This window comes from Cryptococcus neoformans, chromosome 3 (assembly GCF_000149245.1).
Source record: "Cryptococcus neoformans var. grubii H99 chromosome 3, complete sequence".
Classification (NCBI taxonomy): domain Eukaryota; kingdom Fungi; phylum Basidiomycota; class Tremellomycetes; order Tremellales; family Cryptococcaceae; genus Cryptococcus; species Cryptococcus neoformans.
In genome coordinates, this window is record NC_026747.1 from 1,103,692 (window position 1) to 1,119,154 (window position 15,463).

Here is a 15,463-nt window from a genome sequence, read left to right on the forward strand (position 1 = left end):
TGCCGTACGTCAATTGTACTTGCTGCTCGCTCCTGGTTATCGTTGTCCTATCATCTCACTCCGATCCGACAACATGAAGGATTGTATAAGGGCAAAGACTGGTGGGTTAATAATGTCTGAAAAATTTTCACTTCATGTCCAACTGTACATGAGCTCACTGTCGAACAGGAGAAGCGAGAGATGTGCTTGTATCGCACACGGGGCCGCTAATAATTATTTAGTACCGTAGTAGCGCTTCTTGTAATTTGTTACAGAGTACTTCATCTAGAATCGCTTGTTGACGACGACGCCGCATAAAAGCGGGAAGCGACGCCCTCAAAACGCGGGACAACGCGCCAGACCTAATAAACAAAATACATGGAATTTTCAGGGACACCTCCAGCACCCGGCATCCGCTTTCCCTGGGCTTTTGTACCTATCATCAAAGCATCAAAAATCAAATATCGAAAGGCCGAAATCCGAACGCTTCTTCTGCAACGAAGAGAGCACGCAGACTGGTGCGAGCCTTCTTTCCACACCTGCTTTACGACGTTGGATTAACGTTTTTATACTATATTCTCCCCGTCCATTTCCATGCCAACACGCCACAGCGGTCGCTTATCACATCAACGTGCTCGATTCAACCTTACAACGGGCCGAATCATTTCCGCTAACTCAGCAAATCGATCCGATTGCCTATTATGGCGGCCATTCTTCAAACAAACATCAACCATCCCTTTTTTCTCCATTCCCTCTAATCTAAACGAGTCTCACGAGATATCAGATCAAATGATTAATTCCTAAGCTCGCCGATATGCGTAGAATTTGTGCACTAGGCGAAGCATGGGTTACAAGATTACAAGGAAGGTGCTATCGTCAAAGTATTTTATGCACTACCTTGGGATGCTCGCCCCTTCCGCCAGGTAATCCCTTTGAATACATATTTTTCCAACGTGAATACGTTCAAAAAGCTGACGGGGAGGGAAACAAGAAAGAGTGGTATCAGCGCAAAGCCGTTGCTGCTTATAGAAATGCTGCCCCAGTTAACACATCCGCTTTATCCGCAATGAGTTTCCTCTTATCCTCTATTATACTGTAAATCTACAAAGCGTAGACCTACTTGCTCAAACTACAGTCTGCGCCAGCCTTCCGCTTCTTCTGCACCTACGTCTGTGAAACTGGGATGGACTACATCTGACATAATATTCATCACCAAGAGCCTGTCCCAATCCTTAACGGAGTTGCAGAGTTCAAATGGCTTACCCCACTGGAGATGAGAAACGGCAGGAATTTCCCCGAATACCTTGTATGAGAGATGTTTATCAGAACATGTGGTATTTGCTGGTGACCTATGAGATAAGCAAATGCCAATGTCGACTTGGTTTCTCCATTATTAACGAGTTCGTCTGCCGAATGGCGGTTCTTGACGACGATAAGGAGGGCCTTGTTTTGGTAATGGAGGCAATCGATGGAATCTTTTGAGGAATATGTGAGGGTCCATGGCGTGGACTATTAGTGGGCAATGCCCATCGATGAACTGGACCAAATGTCGAAGTTCTGGGCTATATCATTTAATTCATGTTCTTGATGCATTTCTTTTTTCGGTGGTGCAAAATGTGATCGATTCTTCAATTGTAATTGTTGGCGATACAATTCTTTTTGAAACTGGAACTGGACTCAACTGGATAAGAGACTGGTGGGTACAGCTAAAACCGTTTACACGAGCTGGTGGACTGATGGTTTTCGTTCTTTGACGAATTGTAACCTTCCGCTTTTTTTCGGCTCTCTCACCATCTCTCATTGGCGAGATATCTCGAATATATTTTGTCCATTGCGGCGTGGTTCATGAATGTGGAAGTGTATTACGTGCACGACGCGATGCCGTAAGACCCAGTACCCTCCAATAATTATGTAAAAAGAGCGTACGCGGTTGGTAGGAGGCGTTGGGTGGGCGGCGTAATATAGGCGTACTATGCGGGGTTGTCACCTTTTCTCATGTTGAGAGGGAAGAAAAGAGGGCAAACGTTCCTTGAAGCTTACAGCATTCGCAACAGGTCGTTTTATGTTTGTAACTTCTACTATATAAGTGCACAATGTTACACGGATAGTAACAAACCACGAATACAAAAGGCTACCAGCGGCAAGCTGAACATTACATATATATGACCCATTATCTTTACAGATAACATATAACTGTGCACTTCAGCTGTTGGGCCCCCTTCTTGGCGTTTGGTGGCACATTTCTTCTTCCTTCTCCTTTGCACATCTTGAAATTTGATAAGGGTGTGACTTGCAACATAGACTATATAATATATTACTACCCATTGCGAGTCATCATGGAAATATTTGCGAAGACTGAGATGTGAGGGGAATATATCGATTGGCATGAGACTTGCGACTCGAAATGACGAACGAATCTTTCAATCTTCAAGAAAAAAATAGAGTAATGAATGCCACAAGCGAACAAGCAAATGACTAAAGACGAGATATTCCCGCCGGGTTTGTCGTCCACCGGGATCTGTCATTAATTGAGAGCTGATGACTAACCGCTTTGCACTTGCCAGAGCCTCCCTTCTTCGCTTTCCGTTGGTAGAATCGGGAGCAAAACTTCCTCGGATCTTGATTCAGATAACATGGTATTACTCGACCTCCTTCTTTTCACTCGATTACCGCTAAAAAGGCGCACCCCTTGCCATACAGTCGAAGCACTGCGAATTTTGACGTTCTAAGTTGTTTTGTCTGTTCGAAGTCTTGCGCCACGTGCCGGAGCTGTGACTGAGATCAGAGCTGAGGAAGGGATAAGGATTTTGTATGCCTTTGCGGCCCCAATGATCTTCAACATTTATTCAGCCAAAGCATTTAACGTGGAACGACTGTCTATTGCCGCCACAGCGCATTATGAGGATAGAAGGTCGAACTGAAAGCCTTTTCCGAGCACGGGAAGCTGGCGTCACAACAAGTATGAGTAATATTAACGAAATAGGGTGTAGTTTATTTTCGTTCACTTGTCTTCTGCAGCGGACCTTGATTATCGGAAAAGCGAGAATATAGCAAAGGGGAGGGGCCTCCTGTGGCATGGTTATATCAGAATGGATAAGGGTTGGTTATACATCAAAGGTAAAAAATCATTTGCAGGATGAGATAGGAAAGATGGGATAAGAAAGTGCCACATCGGTTATTTCCCGCAGAATTCCGCATTTCTTCGAGATTTCGATTTCACTAAGGACAATAAGAAACGTCAAGAAACGCCTTTTCGCGACTTGTAAACACATTATTTGACCTAAAGCTTACAAAATGGCCGACTCAAAGCAGTGAGTGAATACTCTTTCGCTGATGGAGAGTGAACAGACAAATTTTGGCGCTCGGAAACACGTATACTGATGAGAAACCGACCATACAGATCCAACCGCGACTGGGCTGCCGATGATGTGGATGGTGCGTTCCTTTCCAGCGTTCAAGGCCTGCCTCTTACAAGAAATGATTGATTAGCCGATGAGCTTCCCCCAACTACCGAATCTACCGACGCCGATGGTATCACAACTATTGTTAGCTGGAAGTACAATGCGGATGATCAAAAGGTCAAGGTGACCAGGAGAGTGAGGAGACGGTTGCAGGTGTCCACTGTGACTCAGACAATGGCGGAAAGGAAGCAGTGGCCAAAGTGGGTGTTTATATGGAAGGTATAGGGACCTCAGTTCTTAATTAGGACATTGTAGGTTCGGTCTCGACAAGGGAAAGCCTCCTGGACCCGATAGAAAGACTACCATCATCGGAGAGAATCTTCATTTCAAGATCGCCCCCATCAGCAAGGTATGTGTCGTATGCATGGGAATGATTATTATCTGACTGTGCCATAGATTCAGCGTGTTGAACCCGAACAAGAAACAGCTGCCAAGGCTCCCACCGGAAAGGCTGTTGTTTGTCGACTCTGTAGTGGTCAACATTACACTGCCAGATGTCCTTTCAGGGAACAGCTTGCGGCTATCGACAATCTCAATGCAGACGGAGCAGAGGAAGAGCAGGTTGTTGTTTCTGGAACTCTGGCGGCCAAGGGTGCTGGGGAGACAGGTGGCAAATACGTCCCTCCGTGAGTAATGTGAAGGCTAGCTCAATATTATTTTGTCTTATGTTGTGATAGATCTCAACGAGCAGGGGCTACTGGTGCTGGCGAGTCAATGTTCCGAGCACGAGACGAGCTTCCTACCCTTCGTGTCACCTCCCTTTCCCTCGATGCCGAAGAAGACGATCTTCGGGCTTTGTTCCAACCTTTCGCCAAGAACGGCAAGCTTGGAAGGGCCAATATCGTCAGGGATCGCAACACGAGAGTCAGCAAGGGTTTGGCGTTCGTCAGTTTCGAGAGCAAGAGAGATGCCGAGGCCGCTATGGCTCACTTGAATGGTCGCGGTAAGTACAGGTTTTCACATCAGCTAATTGCTTGTGCCGGTAAAGCTGATTATACACCACCCAGGTTACGATTCATTGATCTTGGAGGTCGCCTGGTCACAACCTCGAGGGGAACGAACGTAATTGTAGTATATAGAAGTGTGTTGATGCGGCTTAAAAGCGGCGATCGGTATCATGCCGCCTTGTATATGCAGTCCGATACCCGTACGAAAATACTGTCATCATTTATTAAGAAAGGCAGGGCATGGGCGTCCGGCCTGAAAGGCGAGATCAGGCGGTGACAACTGCTGTTTATGATTGAATGAATGAAGTTCTGGGATGATCGACTACTGTCATGCTGGCTGGGAGTATTATTGGTGGGAGACCGGAGGTTTTTCGCGTTGTTATACGTAGTGGGAAGGTAAAGCAATCTCGTTCCGACCATCACCTTACGTAATAATAATGAAACAAGTGGTCGAAAGACGAATGAAGTTCAGAGAATCGTTTACAGCGGTCGACGGACAGCAAGTCAACAGGTTCATCTCCAGGAATCTTTACCACAAACAGCTAGGCTTCGATAACCTCTACAAAGCGCCTCGAAAGCAATATGTTCAAGAAGTACGTCCAGACGTTGCGCAGCCCATCTTTATAAACTAACCCTAGTTTTGTACCAGATTTAATCCCAAGGAAGATGTCTCTTCGTCTACTTCCCTCAAGTCTTCTGTTCAGCGTAATATTAGATCATCCATTCTCTCACAAATAAAATACTTGTCCCTCCCAGCTTGGAAGGATCAATCTGCCGCTACAGAGGCTTCCGTAGAACCGGCTGAGCCTGCAGCTGAGGAAAAGGAGAAAGAGGAACCAACCTCCGGAAAGGGCAAAGGTGGAAAGAAAGGCGGCAAGGGAAAGGGGGGGAAGGGAAAAGGAAAGGACAAGGAAGAAAAGGAGGACAAGGAAGATGAGGGTGAGGGTGCGGGTGTCGAGAGTGTGCTTGACGAATTTTGGCCCAAGAAGGAAGCTCTAGGGTTGACTAAATGGTGAGTCGTTACGAAGGCATGTTGCCCTTCAGCTGAACGACACTGATTCATATGCTCAAGCCATGATCGGATATCAATCTTCACCATCCACTCAGTTCCCATCTTCTTCCAGCACTTCGATGGCCCTTTCATCCCGACTCTAAAGCTTTTACATAAGTGTATGTCTCTACCTGTCACTCCCCCAAATTTACTGACAAACGCTGCTTTCAAAAGATCCTGACATGCTTCCTCATGTTCAGATCGATCGAGGGGCGATCAAGTTTCTTCTAGCTGTACGTCTGCAATCAAACGCGTATTTCTGATCGCAACTAATGTGAACTTAATTGCAGGGTGCGAACATGATGGCCCCTGGTCTCTTGTCTGCCGGGGGTAAACTCCCAGATGGTCTGGAAAAGGATACTATTGTCGCCATCCAAGCTGAAGGTAAGCAGCATGCATGTGGTATTGGTAAGCTCGTGGCGTCAAGTGCCGATATCAAGAAGGCTGGCAAGGGTGTAGCTGTTGAGACCATTTGCTGGATTGGGTGAGTTCACACTGTCCATCATAAAGGCTCCCAGTATCTGACCGAACACTAGCGATGATCTCTGGAAAGTAGATACCATCGGCCTTTAGATGATCAGTGGAATGGTCACATGGATGTAGATCTATGCGGTTCCGTCGCTTTCTAGTGATCGACCGCATGATCACAGCGCCTCCCGTTCGCACTATTGTGTTTCCAGTTCAGACTAGTTTAGTGTGTTACTACCTGATGCATCTAAATCTGTCCAGATCTTTCGCTTCTACGCTTTTACTGTGTGATCATAACCACGCCATATCAGTGACCAGGTCGATATGTTCGTCTTTTCCGGCAAGTCTCCAATCTACCCCAGAATCCCCCACGCTCCAAATCTCGACTCCACCTCCATACCTTCCGGCTACAGCGACATATTTGCCATCAGGACTAGCCCTCATTCCTCGAATACCATCACAACCGGTCCTGATGGACTTCAAATCAATTAACTCGTTACCCTCTTCGTTCAGCGTCACAACAGCCACCGCATCTCCAGGCTCGCCGGTCGCAAATTCGGCTGGAAGACTGAGTTCAAGTCGGTTAGACGCGTAGAGAACGTTAGGGATAGTCGGGTTGAAGATCAGTTCAGCAGCGTTTAGGTGGTGGTGGGCCGCAGGCGGGACCGAAGGGGGGATGATGCTGCATTTGAAATCAGGAAGGGACTGAATAGGCTCAGAAGTGTTCTCTAGAGGGAAGACAAGGATCTCGTTGGTGAGCTCTGTGAGACAGTAGAGGTATTTCTCTGCGAGGAGTTTTTATGAATATATGCTAAAGCAATTAGACATGAATATACACACCGTTTTTGGAGATGAGACTGTGTCGAGGACCTGTTCCAGGAGGGGCTTGCAAGTATCCGTGGATGGCCAAGCCGCTTTCTCCCTCTCGCTTTACAATCCAAATACGGTCGTTGCCCAGGTCGGAAACATAAAGAGTACCATTCCTTCCTTCTACCACATGGTGAGCGTGAGATGCTTCTTGACGCTTAGCATTTGGTGCTGTCTGTGATTCGTATACGAACGGCAAGGTGAGAAGAGGGGATTCTGATGTTTCTGACAGGACGCCAGAGGAAGTGACGGGGAAGAAGATGATAGAGCCGCCGTTAAAGTTGGACACGACTATACCAGAGCCATCTTTCATGACATGGACTACATGCCCGCCTTTATCAGCTGGCTTGTCATACAATGGGTCTTTCTACAACATACTGTGGACGCCTCCGCCATGAGAGACCCTCTGGCCCGTGATTTCAATATGATCGTCTACAAGTTTAAGACTCACAGCCGATCCCTTGTTGGCATCAGACAACGAATATAAGTACCTCGCTGTGCCTTGCGATGGCACAGAGTTAGGGTCGGCGAGCTCAATCCAGGTGGCCTTCTGGGGTGCGGGAGAGGACTCGGAAACGAGCTTGATCTTGGCAGTTGCGGGTTCGAACGAAAAGATGGAGAGTGATGGCCTATAGCCTGTGACGAGGAACTTGTACAGGGACATGTTGCTTGGAGCGCGGGGATTGACTGTGAAGGCTAAAGGATTGGACTGTGGCTATGTGTCGTTCAAGGGAGGCTATAATACTAACGTCGCAGGCCGGCAGCATCCACTTATATTTATTTCGGTTATGACGCGGCCAAGATCCCACGGTAGTGACGTAAGTAAGATGGTGGGCATGGAGTGCAGTGTGGTTCATTTATCTTTTTCATTCAAAACATGCGACAGTTGGTCTATATGCAGATGCGGGAAATATATCGAGGCAAATTTAATGGAGATAAAGCAAATAAAACACTATGAAATACAACCAGAAGCGCCGAAAACAAGCCCCAAATACAATTATTGCTGCTACTATACTCTCAAAGTCTTAATGTCTACCACCGACTCAAAGTCTCTTCCACATAATTACCAGCAAAGGGCAGTTTATGGTAATCACATACTGTGGGAGTATAGTTAGCCAGACATCTAGACGGGGATCGGACGGAAATATTTACCACTCTTAATCATTTTCAGCTTCGTCTTTAGTTCATTTCTGTTTGACGTCGTTCTAAAACCTCCACCACATTTGCAGGTCGCCGCAAGGTTGTCTGATTTTGTTTGCGAACATTTGAGGCAGATCACCTGATGAATGAAGAACATGTCAGTAAGGAGCCAACATTCTGGTAGCCAGCGATGAAATTTACGTCTTGTATTTGGTAGTTGGTGATCGTCTTGGTGATCACTTCGATGAGAGGTTGTTCGATCTGGAATCGATCATATTCAGAATCACATTTCTGTAACACAATCAGCAATCACACCTGAATTCAGGGCAATCTGACTTACATGACACGCCCAGCTCTTTCTCACCGGCTCCAACATTTCACCGCTATCTGGGTCAACACTAGGCAACCTGTCGGGATCTCTGCATAGGTCCACGTCTCTGATCGCGTTACACTTCTTGCAAATCACCATGGGCACCTCAATACTGTCGCATGGAGGGTTGAATGCCGCATCGCTCGAGAACTCCTTGACACCAATCAAGTCCAGTAAGTTCCGCTTGAGAATTTGCACCTCAATGCTATGCTCAGAAGCGAGAGAATAGACTTCCGTGATGGCCTTAATAAGCTCGAGGGTGGGATTAGTGCGCTTCGACCTAGCTCCGGGCAAGTCGGGAAAAGCCAGGGTGTAGGCCTCTTCCGGCTCAAGTTGAACAGCCGCTTGTTGACGCTTGACCGCAGCAATATCAGAAAGAAGTCGACGGGTAAGAGTCTGCGAGATGCTCTTGGAGGCAGCTTTCTTCTCCTTTTCCTTTGTAGGGTTCACTGTTGATGTGGCTTCTGTACCAGGCTGATCAATGTTGAGACTGTGGATGACTTTAAGAGGCTCTCTGCCATCGCTGGACGAACGCTTAGCACTGTAAAGGGAAAAGATGAAGCTCGCCACGTTTCTTTCGAAGACAGGTTGAAGAGTGCCGGGCAAAAAGGATTGGATGTTCCAGTCCATACTAATCTCGAACCTTTTTGCTGGCGGCTCTCGACTCGCCGCAGTCTCAGGGGAGACTTTGACACCGCCGAAGTTGGCAACATCCATCCACGCAAGGTAGTTCCAAAACTGGGCGACGTCGATGATGAGATGGCGGAACAACTCTTGTGAGTTGGCAGCGGCAACTAGGTACTTTGCAAACGCAAACGCGCTGCCAGCATCAGGTTTGGAAGTGAGAAGGAAAACACGGCCGAAATCCGCGTAGACGACCTGAGCACCCAGTCGTTTGAATTCTGCGAGGAGCTGCAGGAATGTCTTGCGCATCAAACCATGAAGGAAACGATGAAGAGCTGGCTCAAACATGCTGCTGGTTGATGAACTGATCCAACGCCAAAATTGATCGACGACGATCTCGGCAGGCGACACAGAGTCACCCTTGACGTGGGCGCGAGCCTTATCAGCATACCATGCACGAAGCATTGACTTGAGAACCCCAAAGGTTTGAGTGGAAAGTACGGCATCTCCAAGTATGACCGATGTGTTGACAGTACCTTTGGCGTATTCGTCAAGGTTATGAGATGCCGAATCAAAAGCGAGCGAACCAGTTCCTGAACCTTCCATTTCGTTGACGAGAGCCGACTGAAGGACAGCGTTAATAGCAAGATCGGACACCTCCATCTCCAGCACGGTGGATGAGTAACAGCCGCGGTTTGAAATGTGTGGAGAAACCAGATCTTCGCCAGAGTTGGCATCTTCTTCGGAGCCACCAAGGTCTGGTCGGGGAGTCGATGACCACCAAATGAGCATGTCCTGCTGTTTGAGTCTACGTGCGAATTCGATATCCGCGAGGAACACCGCTGTATCTGCACCCAGGTTCTGCAGCGGGGATTAGTTTGTCTCATAACCTTCCAAATAGATGCACTTACGCCGATGGGAACATCAAAGTGAGATGCGATTTGAATCTGCTCCTTCAGCCAGCTGGACAGCCTCAAGTACAATCCGATCATCCTCCTTGACGTCTGCAACAGCCACATTAGACCCGGGTCTTCCTCTTTGCCTAGTCTATATGTTATGAACGGGAAGTTGGAGTAGACCGGTGCCTTTGCCTGGTAGTAAGAATGCTCAAATGGGGAACAGAGGGCAATAACATTGAGACCGCGGTTGATGGCTTGGAGATCTTTCCCAAGGGCCTTAAATGCGGATGACTCTGAGGAATGATATGAAGTAGTGAAATCAAGCGTATCGGGGTAAGAGAAGACACCACGTTCTGCACGTTCCACTCGGTCGGTGTAGAATTTCAACGGATTAGGCAGTTGTTGACGGTTCTTGGCGCGATCAACAAGATAGATAGAAGCATTGGTGGAATCGGGGGAGAAAAGGCCAATGATATGTCGCTGGTCAGCAACGGCATGGAAGAGGAAGTGGTACCTAATCTCGCGACCCTCATTGAGGTACTTGCGTCTAGATAGGTTTCCTGTGCGTTCCAGATCAACGAGGTCGAAACCCTTGTCCAGACCACGGTTGAGACCCCCGAGGATATTAGAACGTAAGGCGCATGAAGTACCAAAGCTGAGGAGTGCGCGAACGACAAGAGGAACTTGGAGTTCAAAAGCACCATCCACATTCGGGTTGTTGATCAGAGTGGAAAAGTGCGACTCCCCTTCCATGAAGAGTACTTCATCTACCGACAGCTTGTAAAGATGTCTGGCAGGCTGTCCTCGAGGTAATGTCCTGACGACCTCCACCGCCTCATAGCGGTCTATAGCTAGCATCTGAGGGTCGGGATCTTCCTTGAAGTTCAGATAGAATTCTCGAGGCACCCTCAATCGCACGCTTTGAAAGGTCCCATCAATGGCAAGCCAGAGTTTGAATTCTCCTGGCCGGTTGGTGGAGGCGATCTGGATGACGTCCCATTGTTTTGAATTCATACCAGACGTCTGCGTGCGAAGCATGGAGGATATAGTACCGTCTTGCCGAAGACCAGACTTACGCGCTCGAGCTTTTTCCTGCCTTTGCTTGCGCCACTTCTTTTTCATTACCCTGATATACCCAGCATAATCATCTTCGGGGTTGGGCGGGATTTCCTCGATTTCCGATTCCTTCTCTTGCTCCTTTCTGTTTTTTCTCCTAACCACAGCCAGTTTTGGTCCAACTTTCTTCTGTCTGTCCCCCAAATCTTCCATATCCTTCAACTTTGTGAACATATCATTGATCTTGTGCTGTTGGAACTTGTCCTCTTTGGTGGCAATACGTTTATAAAGCCAGTCGGGATGTCGGATACGAGGTACAGGGTTTGGTACCTTTTGAAGGGCGGCAGGAATGGTGATGAGCTTTTGAATAACAGAACCAAGACGTTCAGTATAATACTCCCAGTCGAGAATAGTACGAAGATCAAAATCTGTAAGGCTATTATCTTTTAGCCATTTACGGAGATAGTGCCTTTTCACAGGCTCTTCAGCTGTGAAGATTGCAACAGGAACAGCTCGCTCCGTGACTGGCGCACCGTTAGGTTTCGCAGAGATGATGAATCGACAAGAAAGACCTTTGTCCTTGACCATTTGCTCGCCCAAAAACTCCGCCAGCCTTCTTGCTGTGCTAATCGAAGTAGACTTCTGACCAGCGTACTCTGCTAATGTTTTCGACATGCTACGGTTCTCGGCAATCAAATCGACCAATTCATCATCATGAAGACTTGAGGCCTTGCTTTGAAGGATATCGAGCCATTGATCGGCAACGGTGGCGACGGCAGCGTAACACTCCTCAGTTGTCTTACCAAGTAAGAACTTGTCAAAGATTTGACTTTGGAAGATCTTGATCATTTGAAGTTCACCTCGGCGCTTCACTTCGAATCCTTTCAGCTCCGCGAGAGAGCCGTCAGGGTTGAAGACGGCATATCTCTTCTTGAGCAATTTGTCCTCTTCCTTTGAAGACGGAAGGATCATAGCTTTGTAAGGCCCATCCAGTTCAAAGAAGATTGAGTTTTCCTTCTTGACATTGTATGTACCAGAGTCGTTGTCAACAAGTTCGTGGTACTGGTCATTGGTAAACTGTGCGTGGACGAGGTGGTTAAGCATGGTGCAAGGATACGAGATGCCAAATTTCTTGCCGTTCTTGAGCTTGAAGCTAAAGTCTTCGGGGAAAACACCAGGCAACATGCACCAGATACCATCTGTATCCAGTTCTAGCGGCCGCCCAATCTGCTCAACAAGCTGCCTTGCCATCTGAATGATTGTGGCACCAGTCAGACAAGTAATGCCTGCCATCTCCATCGAATACCACCTCGCTCCTTTTCGCATGACATAACCGTAGAAAGAGTTGAGAATACACTTGTGGGCCAGTTGGAGAGAGTCGTAGAGAACAATCATCTTCTTGGCCTCATCTACTGCCGCAACCGCTCCGCCTTCTTCAAATGCCTTATCGAGATTTTTCTTCCAGGTTTTGTGGAGACCCTTGTACTCGTAACGACGATCTCGGAACGCCCGGACAGTATCAATATAAAACGAGTTTTCTCGCTGGCAAATGATTGTCGTCTTGGTGACAATCTTTGTGTCGTGAGTCTTCTTGTATACCTTTCGAGAGTAGTCCCCTAAACGCTTGTGAAGAAGAGCAGATTGTTCTGCGGGCGATAAGTCGACAAAACGGCGCTTCGGGTCATATGGACGTTTTGGAGGAAACGTTTCCTGCTCCAGAGCATAGCGTACCATGTTGACTTCGTCTCTTTTCGCGGGAAAGTATTCTCCTCTCCATGCCCACTCCATACGCCTGTCACATTTCTTGTCAGGTCGATTATAATCACACACTGCGCAATCTGCTTCCTCTTTGACCGAATCGGGCTGTAGACGATTTGACAACATGATGTTGGGGTACATGGCGGCGACATCAAGATGATAGATTAAAGGGTTGTCAAAACGATTGGGTTCGTCCCGCATGGTCTCGAGAGCGGTCTGGATTTGCTGTTTGACCTCGTCGTAGTTTTCTACATCCTCGAGTTTGACTTGACCTTCTTCAATCAAGGAGAATCGGAGTGCCGCATCGAGATCATCAATAAGCTGCCACAGATCGTCAATATTAAAATAAAAAATATGATGCGCCAACCAAGCGTGAGCTTACTCCTTGTATGGCACTTGGCACAATCTTAAAGTGAGTCGGGATGTCGCTCCTAAACACACCAGCTTCCAAAGCCTCAACATGGCCACCGACATATGTTTCAGACGCGAGTAAGTGGCCCTCATACGTCACTCCGTGGGGATCTTCGTGACGGTTAGGCATAATGATATGAGCATCATAAGCTTCAACCTTGCCAGACGGTCAGTCGATAAACTCGAGCTTTGGAAAAAAAAATGGACATTACCATCAGCAAGGTTTCACAGAGAGTACCTGTTCCTTTACGCAACACTTCATCCGGACTTAACGGAATGATGTTACACAGCGAAAAGATGAAGGGGTGAACGTATTTCATGTAGAGGTAGTATGTGGCGACGGCATCCGAAACGGAATATTGAGCCAATATCTGAGGTTGCTCGATGGCGTACGGTGTCATTAATTCTGGGTCGAGTTCGATGGGGTTGTAACCGAGCTTGGCAGTAGTTACAGCTTTGAGGCCCTGACTACCTTGTGGGAGATACGAGTCTCGTTTGACCCATCTGTGTTTTTTGGCGACATTAGCTATGCGTAAGGAAAAAAAAGAGAGGCGCAAGCCTACCTGAAACAATCCATGTGCATGGTTGATCGAGACTTGTACTCTTCCTCGATATCTGGCTTGAATCCAATTTCCTCGTACATGCTGATCCCGTGTACTTTGGCTCTTGCATCGACAAAGGGAAAATCAAAACTATCACCGTTATACGTTGCGATGACGGTTGGCTTGGAATCTCTGATATGCTCAAACCATCTCCGGATAACCGCAGGCTTGGTAGTAGGAAAAAAAAATGAGCTACTTTATTACCCACGGATTCTCTGGCTCACCTCGTCAGGTTCGTTGAACACTGTGAATTCACCCGGGTACTCATCCCTTGGGGTATACTCAAAGTCATCAATGTCTTCACCGACAATCTCTCTATTCGTGATCAAGTAGCCCATCCCGTCAATCATGTAAGAAATCATCATGATCTGGTCCGTTTGTTGATCCGGGAATTTGAGGGGCTGTTTTGTTGTTTCGATATCATAAGCCATAACGACTGGGTCCGCACGCTTGACACGATCGGGTATTCGTTCCAATGTTATAACGCCAGTGCGGGAGGTGACCGTATACCAGAGCCCAACACGAATATCTAAAATGGGGTGCGACAGTCATTCAGCGTCAATTTCTCCCCCCCAACGTGCGAGTTTTGTTATTATTAAAAGCTCACTAAGATCGATTGCCACTCGTAAATGGTACGCCAAGTCATGTTCTCGGACTTCAATGATACACTCTGACGGCTCTTTATCCTTTTTTTTCCTGGTATCGTCCTCTGCGCCCCATGCTCTATTTTCGTCATCCCCATGTCCATTGGCTGCGGCCTCCGCACTGACCACATCGGCATAAGCATCAACGGCCGTGAATTTTTCAGAGTTGGTGCGTGCAAGAGGTAGCAAGTCACGTCGGATAGTTTGGAGATCGGCAGTATTGTGGAAGAACAGTTTAAGGAATACTGGAGGTGCCGATAAAAGGTGGTTTGGCTGGAAAGGACAAGAGTTTGGTCTGAGCGTAACATTTTGATTTTGCTTGTCACAGCCAACTTACGAGGTTTAAATCCCACTTTTTTTCTCTTTCTATCCTTATTATGATACCTTCATATCGTTTCAATAGCCATTCTTCGACGATACTCTCCGTTCCCCCCTGCCGAAAACGCGTTAAAAAAAAAGACTTGTAACATTCCCCATTTCTCACGAGTGACTACGACTTACGCGACAGGAAAGGTAGAAATACGGCTCGAACGGTATTGACACCTTGAACGATCCTCCGTCATCTTGAATAAAATAGTAGTCGACAGCAGCTAGACCTCCAGGGTGCACATCGCTCTGCATAAGAGTCTACCATAGCAATCAACACAACAATCAAACACTCGCACCAAACTGAACAACTCACCTGGTGCATATTGACCAACCACCCAATCTTCTCCTCACCCTCCGCCCTCACACTCTCAAACCTCCAAAACCCAATCTTTTCATCAATCTCATCGTAAACCTTGACCTCTTCGAATCTTTCGGTGGCGGCTGTTCCATCTTCGCGAGTAGCTTGATTAGAAGGTGCAGCGGGGCGACGGCGGTCGATACCGTATGCGACGCCCCCGCCGCCGCCGCCGCCTCCACGACCTCGTCGCTTGCCTGTAAATCGCGTGTTACTTCCGGATCCGGAACCGGATCCCCGACCGCGTCCTCTGAAAGATCCTCTATAGGACATTGTGAATACGGGGGGGGGGTTGTGAAAAGTTGAACGGCAAGTTGATGATGTCGGGAGAGGGCAAGAGCAAAGACGCGTAAAGATGGATGTTGTGTGTCGGCGGGCTTCAGGAAAACGAATAACGAAGGAGGAACGAGACGCGTCGCGAAGGAAAAAAAGGTATTTTATGATTAATGTTCGTTTTGATAA

The 15,463-nt window shown here is 47.5% G+C and overlaps 4 protein-coding genes and 2 non-coding genes; 3 read left to right on the forward strand and 3 right to left on the reverse strand.

The window, feature by feature from the left end:
- Positions 1-359: 359 nt before the first annotated feature.
- CNAG_12297 lies at positions 360-970 on the forward strand. XR_001045608.1 has 1 exon: positions 360-970. It is a non-coding gene; the product is annotated as a hypothetical RNA (non-coding RNA).
- CNAG_12298 lies at positions 795-2,071 on the reverse strand. The gene is made up of 2 exons (XR_001045609.1): positions 1,662-2,071; positions 795-1,605 (listed from the first exon to the last, which is right to left on the reverse strand). It is a non-coding gene; the product is annotated as a hypothetical RNA (non-coding RNA).
- A 549-nt stretch (positions 2,072-2,620) lies between these two features.
- On the forward strand, positions 2,621-4,747 carry CNAG_02657 (eukaryotic translation initiation factor 3 subunit G). XM_012192662.1 has 8 exons: positions 2,621-2,938; positions 2,998-3,290; positions 3,380-3,414; positions 3,469-3,640; positions 3,696-3,789; positions 3,837-4,066; positions 4,118-4,383; positions 4,448-4,747. The coding sequence occupies exons 2-8, from the start codon at positions 3,274-3,276 to the stop codon at positions 4,504-4,506; spliced, it is 873 nt and encodes a 290-aa protein (XP_012048052.1). The 5' UTR covers positions 2,621-2,938; positions 2,998-3,273; the 3' UTR covers positions 4,507-4,747.
- Positions 4,748-4,880: 133 nt separating this feature from the next.
- On the forward strand, positions 4,881-6,175 carry CNAG_02656 (translation machinery-associated protein 20). XM_012192661.1 has 6 exons: positions 4,881-4,980; positions 5,037-5,399; positions 5,460-5,557; positions 5,613-5,671; positions 5,729-5,922; positions 5,975-6,175. Exons 1-6 carry the CDS (start codon positions 4,970-4,972, stop codon positions 6,009-6,011), a joined length of 762 nt encoding a protein of 253 aa, XP_012048051.1. The 5' UTR covers positions 4,881-4,969; the 3' UTR covers positions 6,012-6,175.
- Positions 6,130-7,609, reverse strand: CNAG_02655 (hypothetical protein). XM_012192660.1 has 3 exons: positions 7,152-7,609; positions 6,747-7,094; positions 6,130-6,691 (listed from the first exon to the last, which is right to left on the reverse strand). The coding sequence occupies exons 1-3, from the start codon at positions 7,435-7,437 to the stop codon at positions 6,198-6,200; spliced, it is 1,128 nt and encodes a 375-aa protein (XP_012048050.1). The 5' UTR covers positions 7,438-7,609; the 3' UTR covers positions 6,130-6,197.
- Positions 7,610-7,620: 11 nt separating this feature from the next.
- Positions 7,621-15,401, reverse strand: CNAG_02654 (DNA polymerase epsilon catalytic subunit A). XM_012192659.1 has 13 exons: positions 14,960-15,401; positions 14,779-14,904; positions 14,615-14,710; positions 14,241-14,550; positions 13,858-14,162; positions 13,595-13,800; positions 13,244-13,535; positions 13,003-13,188; positions 9,819-12,941; positions 8,254-9,768; positions 8,115-8,204; positions 7,926-8,052; positions 7,621-7,870 (listed from the first exon to the last, which is right to left on the reverse strand). Exons 1-13 carry the CDS (start codon positions 15,272-15,274, stop codon positions 7,806-7,808), a joined length of 6,756 nt encoding a protein of 2,251 aa, XP_012048049.1. The 5' UTR covers positions 15,275-15,401; the 3' UTR covers positions 7,621-7,805.
- Between the last annotated feature and the right edge of the window lie 62 nt (positions 15,402-15,463).